Genomic DNA, 14,635 nt, shown 5'->3' with positions numbered 1-14,635 from the left:
CTTGATTTGATGAACTTGCTAATCTTGCTAAATCTTGTACATGCTTCTATATTAGTAGATAGAGAACACACCCATTCTTCTAATTGTTATTTGGTATACCATTATTTAAATGAATTGAAATCCATCATACTAAGTAACGTAAGTCAGAAAGAGAAAGACAAGCACCATATGATATCACTTATATGTGGAATCTAAAATATGACACAAATGAACTTATTGATGAAACAGAAACAGACTCACATAGATAACAGACTTGTGGTTGTCAAGAGGGGGCAGGGGGGAGAGATGGACTGCGATTTTGGGATCAGCAGATGCAAACTACTATATATATAGAATGGATAAACAACAAGGTCCTATTGTATAGCACAGGATATTCTATAACCTGTGATAAACCATAATGGAAAAGAATATGAAAAAGTACATATATATATATATATATATATATATCTGAATCACTTCGCTGTACAGCAGAAATTAACACAACACTGTAAATCAATTATACTTCAATAAAATAAATGTAAAAAGATAAATGAATTGAAATCCATTTAATGAATACCAGCCAGGCTTTAATGAGTATCACTATACACATTTGTGTCAATGGGTCAGTATTTGAGGTATTCTTCTTTGTAGCCATTTACATAGGAAAGAAAGGACAGGTCCTCTAGGTTTTCCTTAGAAGGGGCTCAGCTATTGGGAGCCATCCTGGTGCCTGAGTCATAGGTGCCCTTATGACATCACGGCTCTCTCCCCTCCTCTTCCCTTCTTGCCACAGCAGTGGCTGGAGAACAGACTTGAGAGCGATGGGAACATCTAGACCCTAACCATGGGTAATTGAGTGTAGATCTGAGGGGATTTGACCATCCCCCAAAGCCATCGGCATTTAATGTTTTATAAGAGACAGTCAGATTTACCCAAGCTTTCTGGAGGGCAGTACATTTCCCATAGTTTCCTCAGGAGGGGATCCCTTCTCATGTTTGAGATCCCAGGGAAGTCCAGGAAGCCTAGTGTGTGGGTGACTTGGCACTTAGTGGTGGGAAGAGCACCCTTACTTTCATGTTTTTCTCTCTAAACTCTGATAAGGACAGCAAACCTTCCAAATTATAATCAAAGATAATGATGAAGTCGCATTGATAGAAGAGAGCTTGAAGGAGCAAAGGAGAGGAGAGCAAGGGACTCCACCTCCAACTGCCTACCCACACCACTGCCTCTGCCTTCCCACCCCTCCCTGCGTAGATGGATCCAGGCTGTACTGTGTTGGAGAGAGCCTTGACTTGTGACATCTCTGACCCTTGTGGTCCAGTGGAGTGACCCAAAGGTCTGTGACCATGCAACTTATTGTCCAAAGAGAAATGCTTCAGGGAGTTAAAGAGACACTTATCAAAATTATACCAGGACAATAGGCATAAACCCAGGGTGTGCCAGGCAAACTGGGATGAATGGCCACCATACACAGAGCAGAAAATGAACAGGGATCCACTCCTCCTTGGCTGTCCTTTCCCCCTATTTTCTCCTTAGGCTAAGAGCTGTGAGTCCAGCCAAGGTGTGTGCCAAGGAGGAGCGTAAAGAGTTTGAGCCCAGACCACACATGGTTGAGAGCTACAAAGTGGGGATTGTGGTTGGGGAATGCAAAGGCCAAGGTACAGGAAGACTGGATCGTGTGTGCGTGTGCGCATGTGTGCACACGTATCTTTGTGCATGCGCATACATCTTTGTGCGTGTGCGCATATGTGCACATGTATCTTTGTGTGTGCATGCATGCGTGCGGAAGCAGGACATTTACTTGATCTCTGAGGTCCAGCTGCTGCCCACAACAGCTCTCCTGCCACACCTTAGGGCCGAAATGTATGTTTCTTTTTTTAAAAATAAATCTATTTATTTATTTATTTTTGGCTGCATTGGGTCTTCGCTGCTGTCTGCAGGCTTTCTCTAGTTGCAGTGAGTGGGGGTTACTCTTTGTTGTGGTGCGCGGGCTTCTCATTGTGGTGGCTTCTCATTTTGTGGAGCACGGGCTATAGGCACGTGGGCTTCAGTAGTTGTGGCACTCGGGCTCAGTAGTTGTGGCTCGCGGGCTCTAGAACGCAGTCTCAGTAGTTGTGGTGCAGGGGCTTAGTTGCTCCATGGCATGTGAGATCTTCCCAGACCAGGGCTCAAACCCATGTCTCCTGCATTGGCAGGCGTATTCTTAACTACTGAGCCACCAGGGAAGTCCCTGTATGAGTTTAAGTGTCCCCTGTTTTCTCTTGCAAGGCCCCAAAGTAAGACTCATGATGATGCAAGAACAGAAAGCGGCTGTTTTCATCCAAGCCTGGTGGCGGGGCACCCTGGTGCGCAGGACTCTGCTGCACGCGGCTCTCAGAGTGTGGATCATTCAACGCTGGTGGAAACAGAAGCTGGTGAAGCTGCAGGAGAAGAGGCGGCGGACGTCTCTAGAATTCTACGCGCGGCAAGAATGGGCAGCTGTCAAGCTACAATCCTGGTTCCGCATGTGGTGCATCCGCCTTCGTTACTGCCGTTTGCTCCACGCTGTCCGCATCATTCAGGTCTATTGGCGCTGGCATAGTTGCCATACCCGTGGCTTTATTCAGGGCCATTACGACCTCAAAGAAAACCAACTGAATCTTCAACTTGAAATCTCTTTGGGCTCGCAAGCTTGTAGAGTACAACAGTGCATAGCCCTTCCAATAAAGGAATGACCAGGTCTGCTATATGTGTCCCCAGCTCTTTGTCAGACATACTTCAAGGAGGTCATTGAGGTAATGATGGCAAATACTTGGCATCTCATAAATCAGCTCTAAGGAAGTGGCAGGGGTTGCCTGGGGTCCAGTGTGGAGGATTCTGAGAGTCTGGTGCTCTATGAGCAGGGCCTGTAATTGATTAGCAATGTGTGCCATGGGTAGGAGAGTTGGGGTTGCAAGGCCAAGTCTTCCAACTCCAGGGAGATTCTTTCACAGTGTGGTCTATGTAAATGGTGCCCCGATGTAGTTGTGCAACGTGAAGTCCTGTGTCATCTTTTGCTCTTTCCCCCAAAGTCTTTAAAAAATACTATTTAAAAATTGTGGTAAATACACATAACATAAAATTTACCATTTTAACCATTTTTGAGTAAACAGCTCAGTAAAATTAAGCATATTCAAATTGTTGTGCAGCTATCACCTCCATCCATCTCCAGAACTTCATTTATCTTGCAAAATTTAAACTCTGTACACATTGAACAATAATTCTTCATTCTCCCCTTCCCCAGCCTCTGGCAACCACTATTCTATTTTCTGTCTCTATGAATTCGATTACTCTAAATGCCTTATATGAGTGGAATCATACAATATTTGTCCTTTTATGACTGACTTATTTCACTTAACAGAAGGTCTTCAAGGTTTAGTTGTTTTAGAGTATTTTTACATTAAGTCCACCACCTTGTCTTTCTCAGGGACAGTTTCTGTTGATTTACTTTTTTCCTTTGAATGGGCCATAATTTTCCTCTTTCTTTGTATGCTTTGTATTTTTTTGTTGTTGTTGAAGATTGGACATTTGAATCTCATAATGTGGTTATTCTAGAGGTCAATTTTTCACTCTTTCCCTGATTTTGCTGTTGTTGTTGGTTCGTTGTAGGGTGTCTCTGTGCTGGGGATCAGTATAGGTATAAACTTAAGGTCTTCTCCAGTCTTTTCTGGGCCTCCACCTTTCCCTGGGCATACATGGTGACTTTTAAAATTTCCTTGTATATGTGGTTACTTTTTTTTTTTTTTGCGGTACGCAGGCCTCTCACTGTTGTGGCCTCTCCCATTGCAGAGCACAGGCTCCGGACGCACAGGCTCAGAGGCCATGGCTCACGGGCCCAGCCGCTCCGTGGCATGTGGGATCTTCCTGGACCGGGTCACGAACCTGTGTTCCCTGCATCGGCAGGTGGACTCTCAACCACTGCGCCACCAGGGAAGCCCTATGTGGTTACTTTTAAGTGTCCTAGTCCTTAAGGGTCTGGCTCCCAAAAAGGGAAAAAGAGAAAAGGGGTGGGGGAGGAAGGAGAGGTCCCATCTCTTTAAATCCCCTGTAAGCCACTTCAGCTGGAAGGGGAGGGTGTTGCAACAACTGTGGTGGGGATTGCAACAATGGCTCCTGCCTCTGTTTCTGCACCTCTGTGATCACAAGTAGTCATCAGCAAAATGAGCACAGATCCGTAATATTTGAAGGACAGATTTTTTATTGCTCACCTTGGATTCTGCAAGCTTCATACAAATTTCTCCAGAACTCATTCACGGATGCCTGGAATAGCGCTGGGGGCTAGGGTGTCAGGGATGGATAGCCAGTACCATAAAAGCTGAAATTAACCAAAATTAATGACAGTTTACTGTCCAAATTTCTGGAACGATGCCTTCAATTAGACCCTAAAGACTCTACCAATAAACTGTTTGAACTAATAAACAAATTCAGTAAAGTTGCAGGATACAAAATCAACATACAAAAATCAGTTGCATTTCTATATAATAAAAATAAGCTATCTGAAAAAAGATATTTTAAAAAGTCTCATTTACAACAGCTTCAAAAACAATAAAATACCTAGGAATAAATTTAACCAAGGAGGTGAAAGATCTATACATTGAAAACTAAAGAAATTGAAGAAGATACAAATAAATGGAAAGATATCCCACGTTCAGGGTTCAGAAGAGTTAACACTGTTAAAATATCCTTACCAGCCAAAGCAATCTATAGATTCAGTGTAATCCCTATGATAATTCCAATGGCATTTTTCACAGAAATAGAAAAATTCCTAAAATTTGTATATAACTGTAAAAGACCCTAAATACCTAAAGTATTCTTGAGAAAAAAAGAACAAAGCTGGAGGAATCACACTTCCTGATTATAAAATATATTACAAAGCTATAGTAATCAGAACAGTATGGAACTGACATAAAAACAGACACAGACCAACTGGACAGAATTGAGAGCCCAGTAATAAACACATACATATATGTAGGGTGAAGTAATATTTGACAAGGGAGCCAAGAATATACAATTGGTAAAGAATGGTCTCTTCAATAACTGGTGGGAAAACTGTATATCCACATGCAAAAGAATGAAATTGGACCCTTCCCTTACACCATATGCAAAAATCAACTCAAAGTGGATCAAAGACTTAAGTGCAAGACCTAAAACCACAAAACTTCTAGAAGAAAATGGGAAATACTGCTTGACATTGGTCTTGGCAATGATTTTTTTGGATATGACCTCAAAAGCACAGGCAACAGGGCTTCCCTGGTGGCGCAGTGCTTGAGAGTCTGCCTGCTGATGCAGGGGACACGGGTTCGTGCCCCGGTCCGGGAAGATCCCACATGCCGCGGAGCGGCTGGGCCCGTGAGCCATGGCCGCTGAGCCTGCGACCCTGTGCTCCGCAACATGAGAGGCCACAACAGTGAGAGGCCTGCGTACCGCAAAAAAAAAAAAAAAAAGCACAGGCAACAAAAGCAAAAATAAACAAGTGAGACTACAGCAAATTAAAAACTTCTGCACAGCAAAGGAAACAATCAGCAATATAAAAAAGCACCCTACGGCACAAGAGAAAATATTTGTAAAATGTGTGTCTGATAAGGGGTTAATTGCCAAAATATACCAGGAACTCATATAATCCAATAATGAAGAAAAACAAAAACAAACAATAACAAAAACAAAACCAAACCTAATTAAAAAATGGCCAGTGACCTGAATAGACATTTTTCCCAAGAATACATACAAATGGCCAACAGGTAGATGAAAAAATTACTCACCACCACTAATAATGGAAATGCAAGTCAAAACCACATGTGATATAACCTCACACCTGTTAGAATCGCTATTATCAAAAGACAAATGATAACAAGTGTTGGCGAGGGTGCTGAGATAAGGGAATCCTTGTATACAGTGCTGGTGGGATATAAGTTGGTACAATCATTATGTTAATCAGTATGGAGGTTCCTCAATACATTCAAAATAAAACTACCATATGATCTAGCAATCCTACTTCTGGGTATATATCCAAAGGAAATAAAATCACTTTATCAAAGAGATATCTGCATTCTCATGTTTACTGTAGCATTATTCATAATAGCCAAGCTATGGAAATACCCTCTTTCTATCAAAGGATGAATGGATACACATATAAAATGAAATATTTTTCAGCCATAAAAAGAGAAAGAAATCCTTACATTTGTGACAACATAGATGAACCTGGAGGACCTTATGGAGGACATAAGTAAAATAAGCCCAACAGAGAAAGACAAATACTGTACAATCTCACAAAGTGGAATCTAACAGAGTTGAACAGTGGTTACTAGGGGCTGGGAGGTGGGGAAAATGGGGGGCTGTTTATTAAATGGTAAAAACTTTCAGTTATATGGTAAGTTTGGGGATCTAATGGACAGCATGGTGAATATAATAATAATATTGAACTGTATACTTGAAATTTGCTGAGAGTGGTTTTTAAGGGTTCTTGTTTTAAAGAAAAGGTAACTGTGAGGTAATGGATGCGTTAACTTGATTGTGGTAATCATTTCACAATGTATACATATATCAAACCATCATGTTGTACATCTTAAATATATACAATTTTTATTTGTAATTATACCTCAATAAAACTGGAAAAATGATAAAAATATATTCTAGATACAAGTCCATCAAATATGTGGTTTGCAAATATTTTCCCCTCTCACCCAACTTGTCTTTTCATTCTCTTAACAGCGTCTTTCATAGAGCAAAAGTTTTAAATTTGACCAAGTCTAATGTATCAATTTTCCTTTTGTGGATTGTATGTTTGCAGTCAAGTCTAAGAACTTTTTGCCTAGACTTTCTCCCATTCCCCCCACTATAGATCTGGCAGCCATTAAAAGCATAAGGGAACAGAGAAATGCAAATCAAAACTACAAGGAGGTATCACCTCACACCAATCAGAATGGCCATCATCAGAAAATCTACAAACAACAAACGCTGGAGAGGGGGTGGAGAAAAGGGAACCCTCTTGCACTGTTGGTGGGAATGTAAATTGATACAGCCACTAAGAAGAACAGTATGGAGGTTCCTTAAAAAACTAAAAATAGAATTACCATATGACCCAGTAATCCCACTACTGGGCATATACCCAGAGAAAACCATAATTCAAAGAGTCATGTACACAATGTTCACTGCAGCACTATTTACAATAGCCAGGCCATGGAAGCAACCTAAATGCCCATCGACAGACGAATGGATAAAGAAGATGTGGTACATATATACAATGGAATATTACTCAGCCATAAAAAGGAACGAAATTGGGTCATTTGTAGAGACGTTGATGGACACAGAGACTGTCATACAGAGTGAAGTAAGTCAGGAAGAGAAAAACAAATATCGTATATTAACGCATATATGTGGAATCTAGAAAAATGTTACAGATGAACTGGTTTGCAAGGCAGAAATAGAGACAAAGATGTACAGAACAAATGTATGGAACCAAGGGGGGAAATTGGGGTGGTGGTGGTGGTGGTGGTGGGATGAACTGGGAGATTGGGATTGACATATATACACTAATATGTATAAAATGGATAACTAATAAAAACCTGCTGTATTAAAAAATAAAATAAAATATTAAAAAAAGCATAAGGAAACACACTATGAGTAACTTTATTCTCATAAATTCAACAACTTAAAAGAAATTGATCAACTGTTTGAAAGTTACACAGTACCAACCCAATCAGATGAAACAGATAGCTGGGTCCCTTGGCCATTAAAGAAATTGAATTTGTAATTTAAAAGTTCTCTAAAAAGAGATCTCCAGGCCCAGATGGCTTCACTAAAGAATTTTTACAAAATATTTAAAGAAGAATTTTCACACCAATTTTACATAATATCTTCCAGGAAACAGAAAAGGAGAGAATGCTCCCAATTTTTATGAGGTCAGTATTACCTTGATATCAAAATCAGACAAAGGGAATTTTTTAAAAAGTGTACATTAGTATCTCTCAGGAACGTAGAGGTAAAAATCAAACCCAACAAGGTACAAAAGAAATTATACACCAGCACCGAGTATAAATTTATCCCAGGTAAGTGAGGCTACTTCAAACATTCAAAAATTAATCAATCCACCATATCAACAGGCTAAAGAAGAAAAATCATATGACTATATATAGTCAGAAACAGAAAAACCATTTGACAAAATCCAACACCCATTCATGATAAAAACGAAACTCTTAGCAAATTAGGAATAGAGGGAACTACCTAACTTTAACTTGATAAAGAGAATCCACATCTAACATCATACTTTTATTGGTTCTTGGTATGATGAGTGATTTTCTATTGTATGCTGGACATTTTAGATATTATATTAGGAGGCTCTCAATGCCATTTAAATCTTCTATTCTAGAAGGCAGCATCCTATTTAGGTTTAGTATGTAGATGCTGGCCTATTTTGTGGGCCCTGTTTCCAACGAGAATTTTCTTTTCTGGGCTCTTTCAATGCAATTCTGGTCTGCTTTGTTCTTTTGGTTCCACTGGATCCCTTCTGGTGCCACCTACAAGGTAGAAGCCATTTTCCTGGGTTCCCTCTTGCCATTAGATGGAAGGTTTAGGATGTTGGACTTCTGAGGTAGAGAGCAATATCCTGGCCTGTTCACTGGCCACCTGGTGTCAGTGGGTTTCCCACTCTGTCTCTGCTGGTGCCACTGGAGGAGAGAAGGGCTACCTGGACTGCATTTTGCTGTTGGGTGGAGAGACAGGAAGTTCCTGTTCTGGATCTTCTTCTGTGGCTGGCTGGATGGCCAGGGGCTGCTAGGTCTGGATTGCCTCTGCCACTGACTGGAAGGCCAGGAGATACTAGGCTTGTTGGAGCTGAGGTACAGGAGGATCCCCTCTCTCCTCCCATTTACTTTGGGGTAGGAGATGGGTTGATCTGCTCAGGTTCTGCTGTTGCTGCTGTGGGTAGATCAAGCCTGCTTCTGTTAGCAGATGATAAATGAAGTGTGTTGGCCCACATGCGTTCTGCTTTTACTGCTGCTGAGGACAGACTGGGTCACCACTGCTAATGGATGTGGGGTGTGGAGTGGGTGGATAAGCCTGGGTTCCACTGTTGCTGCTGTTGTGAGCAGATCATGCCTGTTGCTGCCAGTGCATGTGGGGCATGGGATGGGTTGGCTTATAAGGGTACCGTAGGCAATTCAGTCTGCTGTTGCCACTAGGCGTGGGTCTCCCTGCTTAGTCTCTGCTGGGCTTCCCCTTCTTTTGACCAGAGAGCATGCTTTTCTTGTTTTGTTTGTTTTGTTTAGCTTTCCCTATGCCTGTTGTTGGTTTTAGGTTGCAGACATATCTGGTGTCCAGTCTGAGATGTATGACAGATAAAACAAGAATTCATCTAGGTGTACCTTTTAAAATCTTGAGAATCCTAGATGATCCGCCATCTCTCCATATTTCAGAGTCCTTTTATGATTGCTGAATTATTTTCAGAGTATTTACTTTGTATTTAGAGGGGAGGAGAAGGGAAAATTAGTTGACACCATCTTGTACCAAAATTGGAAGCTCTCACTCCTAGGTTTTTAATCAAATAAAGTGCAAAACTTAGGTTCACACAAAAAAACACACATATACATAACAGATTAATTTGTAATCACCCCAAACTGGAAACAACTCCAAGACCCTTCAACTGGTAAAAATTTCTGATAACATCCATACAATGGAATACCACTCAGCAATTAAAACAAATGAGTACCCACAACACCACAGGTCTCAGACACATTATGCTAAATGAAAGAAGCCAGATTCAAAAGGCTACAAATTATTATTCCTTCTACATGACATTCTGGAAAAGGGAAAACAATTCGTACATATTACAGACCAGTGGTTGCTAGGGTTTGGTGGAGAGTAGTGGGTGACCCCAAAGGGGCACAGGGGAATTCTACTTTATGTATCTTGAAGCTCAGTTATTAGGTACATATATATTCTATGATATTAAGATATATGATATTACATATATATTCTATGAATTACTGTGACTGTTGATAGATATGATAATATTGAGGTTATATTTTTACAAAGGTCTCATCTATTAAAGATATATATTAAAGTATTGTGGATTAAGTGGTATGATTTTTGTTGTTTGCCTTTAAAAAATTATGTATTTCAATAAGAAGGGAGTAATTAACTCTGTAGCCTAATGTAGAGAGAATGCATAAGAACAGAGAAATAACCAATGGATTTGGTCAGTTGCAATGTTGGTGATGTTGATGAGTGCAGTGTCAGTGAAGTAAGAGGGGTAGAAGCCTGATTGGAATGGGCTGAAGAGAAAATAGTAGCAACAGAAGTGGAAACAGTAATGGCATGATTTGCTACGAGGAGAAACAGAGAACTGGAAAAGAAACTGATTAAGATCGTATTTTTTAAAGATGGAAGAGGTAGACATTGATAATTTGGATAGTGGGGTTATGAATGCAGGATCAAACACCTTGAGATGGCAGCAGGATAATGGAGGAGTTAACCTTTGATGGGATCAAAGACCCTTCATTTATTTCACTTGGAGGGAAGGCAGCAAGTGTGGTCCGGATGGAGCTGGGATGGAGAATGAGGTGGTAGGAAGATGGAGGTCCAGTCTGCTCCCGTTTCTTCCGTTAAGTGTGTGGTGACATATATCATCATTATGGAGTTCAAGGGGAGAAGTAGAATTGGGCATTTGGAGAGGAGGTGGTATGAATTATTCAATTCAGACAAAAGAAATGCAAACACACCAGACAAATTTATTGGGAAATTTGTCCAATGGAGATTTGCAGTCATGAATATGAACCGAGACCATGCCTCATGGGTGTTTTGCTCTAGCCATGCCACTCTTCTGCAGGCACAGAGCAGGTAGATAATTAAGTTCATCCCACATACGTTTGCAGAGAGAGGGCCAAGGGAAGTCAAGTTGTTCAGGGGAGAGATTACAATAATTAAGTATAGAATCTGAACTGGGTAAAGAGAGATACAAGGGTTTGTCAGGGTGATGGCTGTAAAAAAAATTGGTAGGGTCAATAGATTGGAAGACTTTATCACATCTGAAGAAACATTCTACTAGGGGTATTTGAAAGGTGAACTGGAAGGAGAGAATAAAATAAAAAGAGAATGAAACTCCAGAAAAAGCAATTTGGGCAACAGTACACTGATTGGTAATGGTAAGGTCCAGAGCCACACTATTCAATGGAATAGCCACTAGCCATATGTGGCTATTTAAACATAAATTAATTTAAATAAAATTTAAAAGTCAATTCTTTAGTTGCACCAGGGACATTTCAAGTGCTCCACAACCATGTGTGGCTAGTGGCTACCACACTGGACAGCACTGATACAGAACATTTCCATCATCACAGAAATTGCTACTGAGTATAGCACTGCTTTAGTATGACCATGGGAGTGAGAATGGAGACAAGGGTAGGGATGGGGGTAATATCAGGGGGAGCCCTGTTTGCTACACAGCCCTCAGGGAGAGGAGTTCTGGTAAGGGAATTGTGAAGATGGAGTTGAACTGCCATGAACTCCTGTTTTCTACCAGTCCCCAGGGTCATCACCTGCTCGTCAGCATGCCCAGTCACATCTATCACTAAGGCCAGCCTCCTGTCCTTTACCTGGGGCTGCACTGCACTTCTACCAGAAGAGTCAGCCACATGCTGACCTTTTCACTAGGTGATTGCCGAAGATACCTTGTCTGAGGCATCTGAGATCCCAGTCAATCCCCAACTGCAGGCGGACAGAGAAGACCCTCACTGTCTGTTCTCATGTGCAGAGGTACCCAAAGTCTTCAGGAAGATGTAGCTCACCTGTCTCGCAGATTCCTGGCAAGAAGAAAGGAATGGGGCTGGGGATGGGAGCTGGGATTTCTGGCTCTGTTATATTAAACTAGGACCTGGGTTTCTGTTTTGACAACTAAGTAAGTAGCATATGGAACTGTCAGTCCAGAACAGGGTTCATGGGCACGAAGGAAAAACCTCACTAAAGTTCTTTCCCAGGGAGAAGAGGAGGCAGCATGGCTTAAGTCCTAAAATTTCCATTAGCTGGTGGGGAGACCATGAGACATACCAGATCGGGTTAGACCTTTACTGAGGACAGGAGACAGTGCCGCTTCTTGCCATCCCTTAGGGGTTGATGATTTCAATGTGGAACTGCAGGTGAGTGGCTGTGACTACACAGTGGCCCCGGAGAAGAGCACAGGTCTGGTAGTTGTGGCCTTGCCAGTGGTACTGGATCATGTAGATGGCGTTGAGCACCTGGCAGTATCACCAGTGGATGTGCCACATACGGACCAAAGACTGGAGCTTGACCACTGCCCTCTCTGTGTGTGCGTAGGAAATCAGGGCTGCCCTCCGCTTCTTCTGCTGCAGCCTGTCCATTGTCAGTCTCCACCAGCACTGAATGATCCAGGCCTTGAGGGCTGCGTGTAACAATGTCTGGCATACCGGGGTTCCACGCAACCAGGCCTGGATCTTCTTGGCTGCTTTTATTCTTTCTTTTATATTTTTCTAGGCAGAGATAAGAGAGACCACTCAGGGAACTTCCTGCCACCAACTTCTAGGATATTCCTGGAAAGGGCCTTGATTCTTTTAATAGTCAGCCCTTCTTTGGAGACTTCAGGGGAGTTAGCAGGACACTGAGAGGCAGAAGTCCTGGGTGGTGAGTCCTCCTCTGCCAACATGGACACATCACCTTACCCTCAGAGTCATAGCATCCTCCTCTTGACTACCTCACAGGTACATGGATCAAGAGAAAAACCATTAGTAACTAGGAGGGTGCATTAAGAATGTGAGGGACTTAGTTGTACTCTACCTCTTCAGTGCTTATTGGGTTTGGGAGGTTTGGCCTCATAATGCTTTTGCCTGGTATTCTCTGCTAATTCTAGTCCCATTGGCTGATTTCTTTCTGCCACAACACTGTATTTCAATATGGCGGTGAGTTTTTAACACCGTCATCACATATTCTACTCCCAGACTCCCCATACTGTGAACATTCTACTTTCTAATTCAGAGTCCTCACATCCTCATCTCCCAGCTCATGCATTTCTTGATGGCTTTCCTTCTCGCCATTCACTCTTTGTGTCACAGTCAAACCCAGAGCCAGAGAGTTCATGCTGAGAAGGAAGTGAAGGAAAAATAAGCCGGTATTGAATTGACTCCTGATTACTTTAAACTCTGGATCCCTAAGAGGCACAATTCCACACCCTCATGACACTGACATAAATGTTCTGGATATCTGTTAATTATATGGAGATTTTACCTACCTCTTTTTTCTGTTGCTCCTTCTGCTTCTGCTTCTTCTTCTGCTTCAACCTAATTTCGTCTTCAGAATCCTCAATCACAATTAAAATTAAATTGCCGTCTGTCTGTCATGAGAATTAAACAGGAAATGAATGGATGAGATAAGAGTACTGTTTCTCTCTATGGCTCTGCACAAAGATACCCCCTGCCTCAGCATCCTCTTTTTTCCCAAAAGCTGTGAAGTCCAGAGTCATTCCCACCCACCCTCAAGCCTGCCGAGTGGATCTGGCCATGTCTCTTACACAAAATCGAACCCCCATGGCTTGTCTCTAGATGGTTCCTTTATTTCTCTACTTCCCAAGGTCTGATGAGTAATATGAGTGGGAGAGCTATGAGTTAACAATCGCTTTATGACATCAGGATTAGGATATATGCCACATAAGTTGAGTCTTCCTCACAAACAAGCTCCATGGGAACTTGTATTACCTGTCCACTTCCCTTCTGTCAGAGATGTATCCGAACTCAGAGTGGAAAGATAGGGCACTTGGGTGCCGTTCCTCCAGTGAGGCCCATCCACATCCTTTCTCATTATCAGTCACACAGGAGGGCAGGAGAGACCATGGCAGGATAGCTCCATACAGCTCTCTACTGTCTCTCAGACTTAGCACTTCCTGTCTTCCCTGGATTCAAGTTTCAGTACCTCAGTGTGCCATAGGAAACTAGAGAGACTAGATGAATCTAGAAAGCAGTAAAATAAAAAAAAAGCTTAAAATTAATTAAATAGGAAACAAAAATGAGTGGTGGAAGATAAATTTAAAAGCTGATATTTTTCAAATTACTTTCAAATTACTGCCTCTGTGCTGGGTCTCAGAGCGTGTGAGATTTTTCATGAGCGCTTTAAGAACAGTCTCTGTTTCCCACAGCCCTCCAGCTTTCCCCCACACGAGCCCCGCTGGACTTCAAAGCCAGAAATTCTGGGGGCTCATCATCCCGGTGCAGGATCCCCAGGCGAAGGAGCCCTGTGTGGGGCTCAGGCCCCTCACTTCTTGGGGAGAACCTCTGTAATAATTATTATCGTTTTGTTTGTGGGTTGTCACCCTGGAGTTTGGGTCTTGACTATACTGACTCCATTCCTCCCACCCATCTCGTGTGGTTCCTTCTTCATATCTTTAGCTGTGGAAAATCGTTTCTGCTAGTCTTTAGGTCATTCTCATAGATAGTCGCTTTGTAAGTAGTTTTAATTTTGGTATTCTTGTGGGAGGAGGTGAGCTCAGGGTCTACCTACTTCACCACCTTGGTCACACCTTCAGATTAGCATTTCTTAATGTTTATTGCCTGAGTTATTTATTACTATGATTATTTCTAAGCAGAGAATTTCTTTTTAAAAATTTTTTTATTGGAGTATAGTTGATTTACAATGTTGTCTT

General features: G+C 41.9%; 2 protein-coding genes across 2 annotated transcripts in view; one reads left to right on the top strand and one right to left on the bottom strand.

The window, feature by feature from the left end:
* Positions 1–566: 566 nt before the first annotated feature.
* Positions 567–2,705, top strand: LOC114907921 (IQ domain-containing protein F5). Its single transcript, XM_029244032.1, has 2 exons — positions 567–827; positions 2,248–2,705. The coding sequence occupies exons 1-2, from the start codon at positions 824–826 to the stop codon at positions 2,691–2,693; spliced, it is 450 nt and encodes a 149-aa protein (XP_029099865.1). The 5' UTR covers positions 567–823; the 3' UTR covers positions 2,694–2,705.
* Positions 2,706–3,490: 785 nt separating this feature from the next.
* LOC114907918 (IQ domain-containing protein F2-like) overlaps positions 3,491–14,635 on the bottom strand; it is a 91,962-nt gene continuing 80,817 nt past the window's right edge. The window contains 4 exon segments of the mRNA XM_029244029.1: positions 3,491–4,312; positions 11,661–11,792; positions 12,037–12,476; positions 13,232–13,329. Of these exon segments, the coding sequence (XP_029099862.1) occupies positions 12,093–12,476; positions 13,232–13,329 (482 nt within the window). The 3' untranslated portion in view covers positions 3,491–4,312; positions 11,661–11,792; positions 12,037–12,092.

This window comes from Monodon monoceros, unplaced genomic scaffold (genome assembly GCF_005190385.1).
Source record: "Monodon monoceros isolate NGI ecotype Baffin Bay Population unplaced genomic scaffold, NGI_Narwhal_1 Super_Scaffold_3, whole genome shotgun sequence".
Lineage (NCBI taxonomy): Eukaryota > Metazoa > Chordata > Mammalia > Artiodactyla > Monodontidae > Monodon > Monodon monoceros.
Note: the sequence above shows the minus strand (reverse complement) of the source record. Positions and strands in the feature narration are given on the sequence as shown.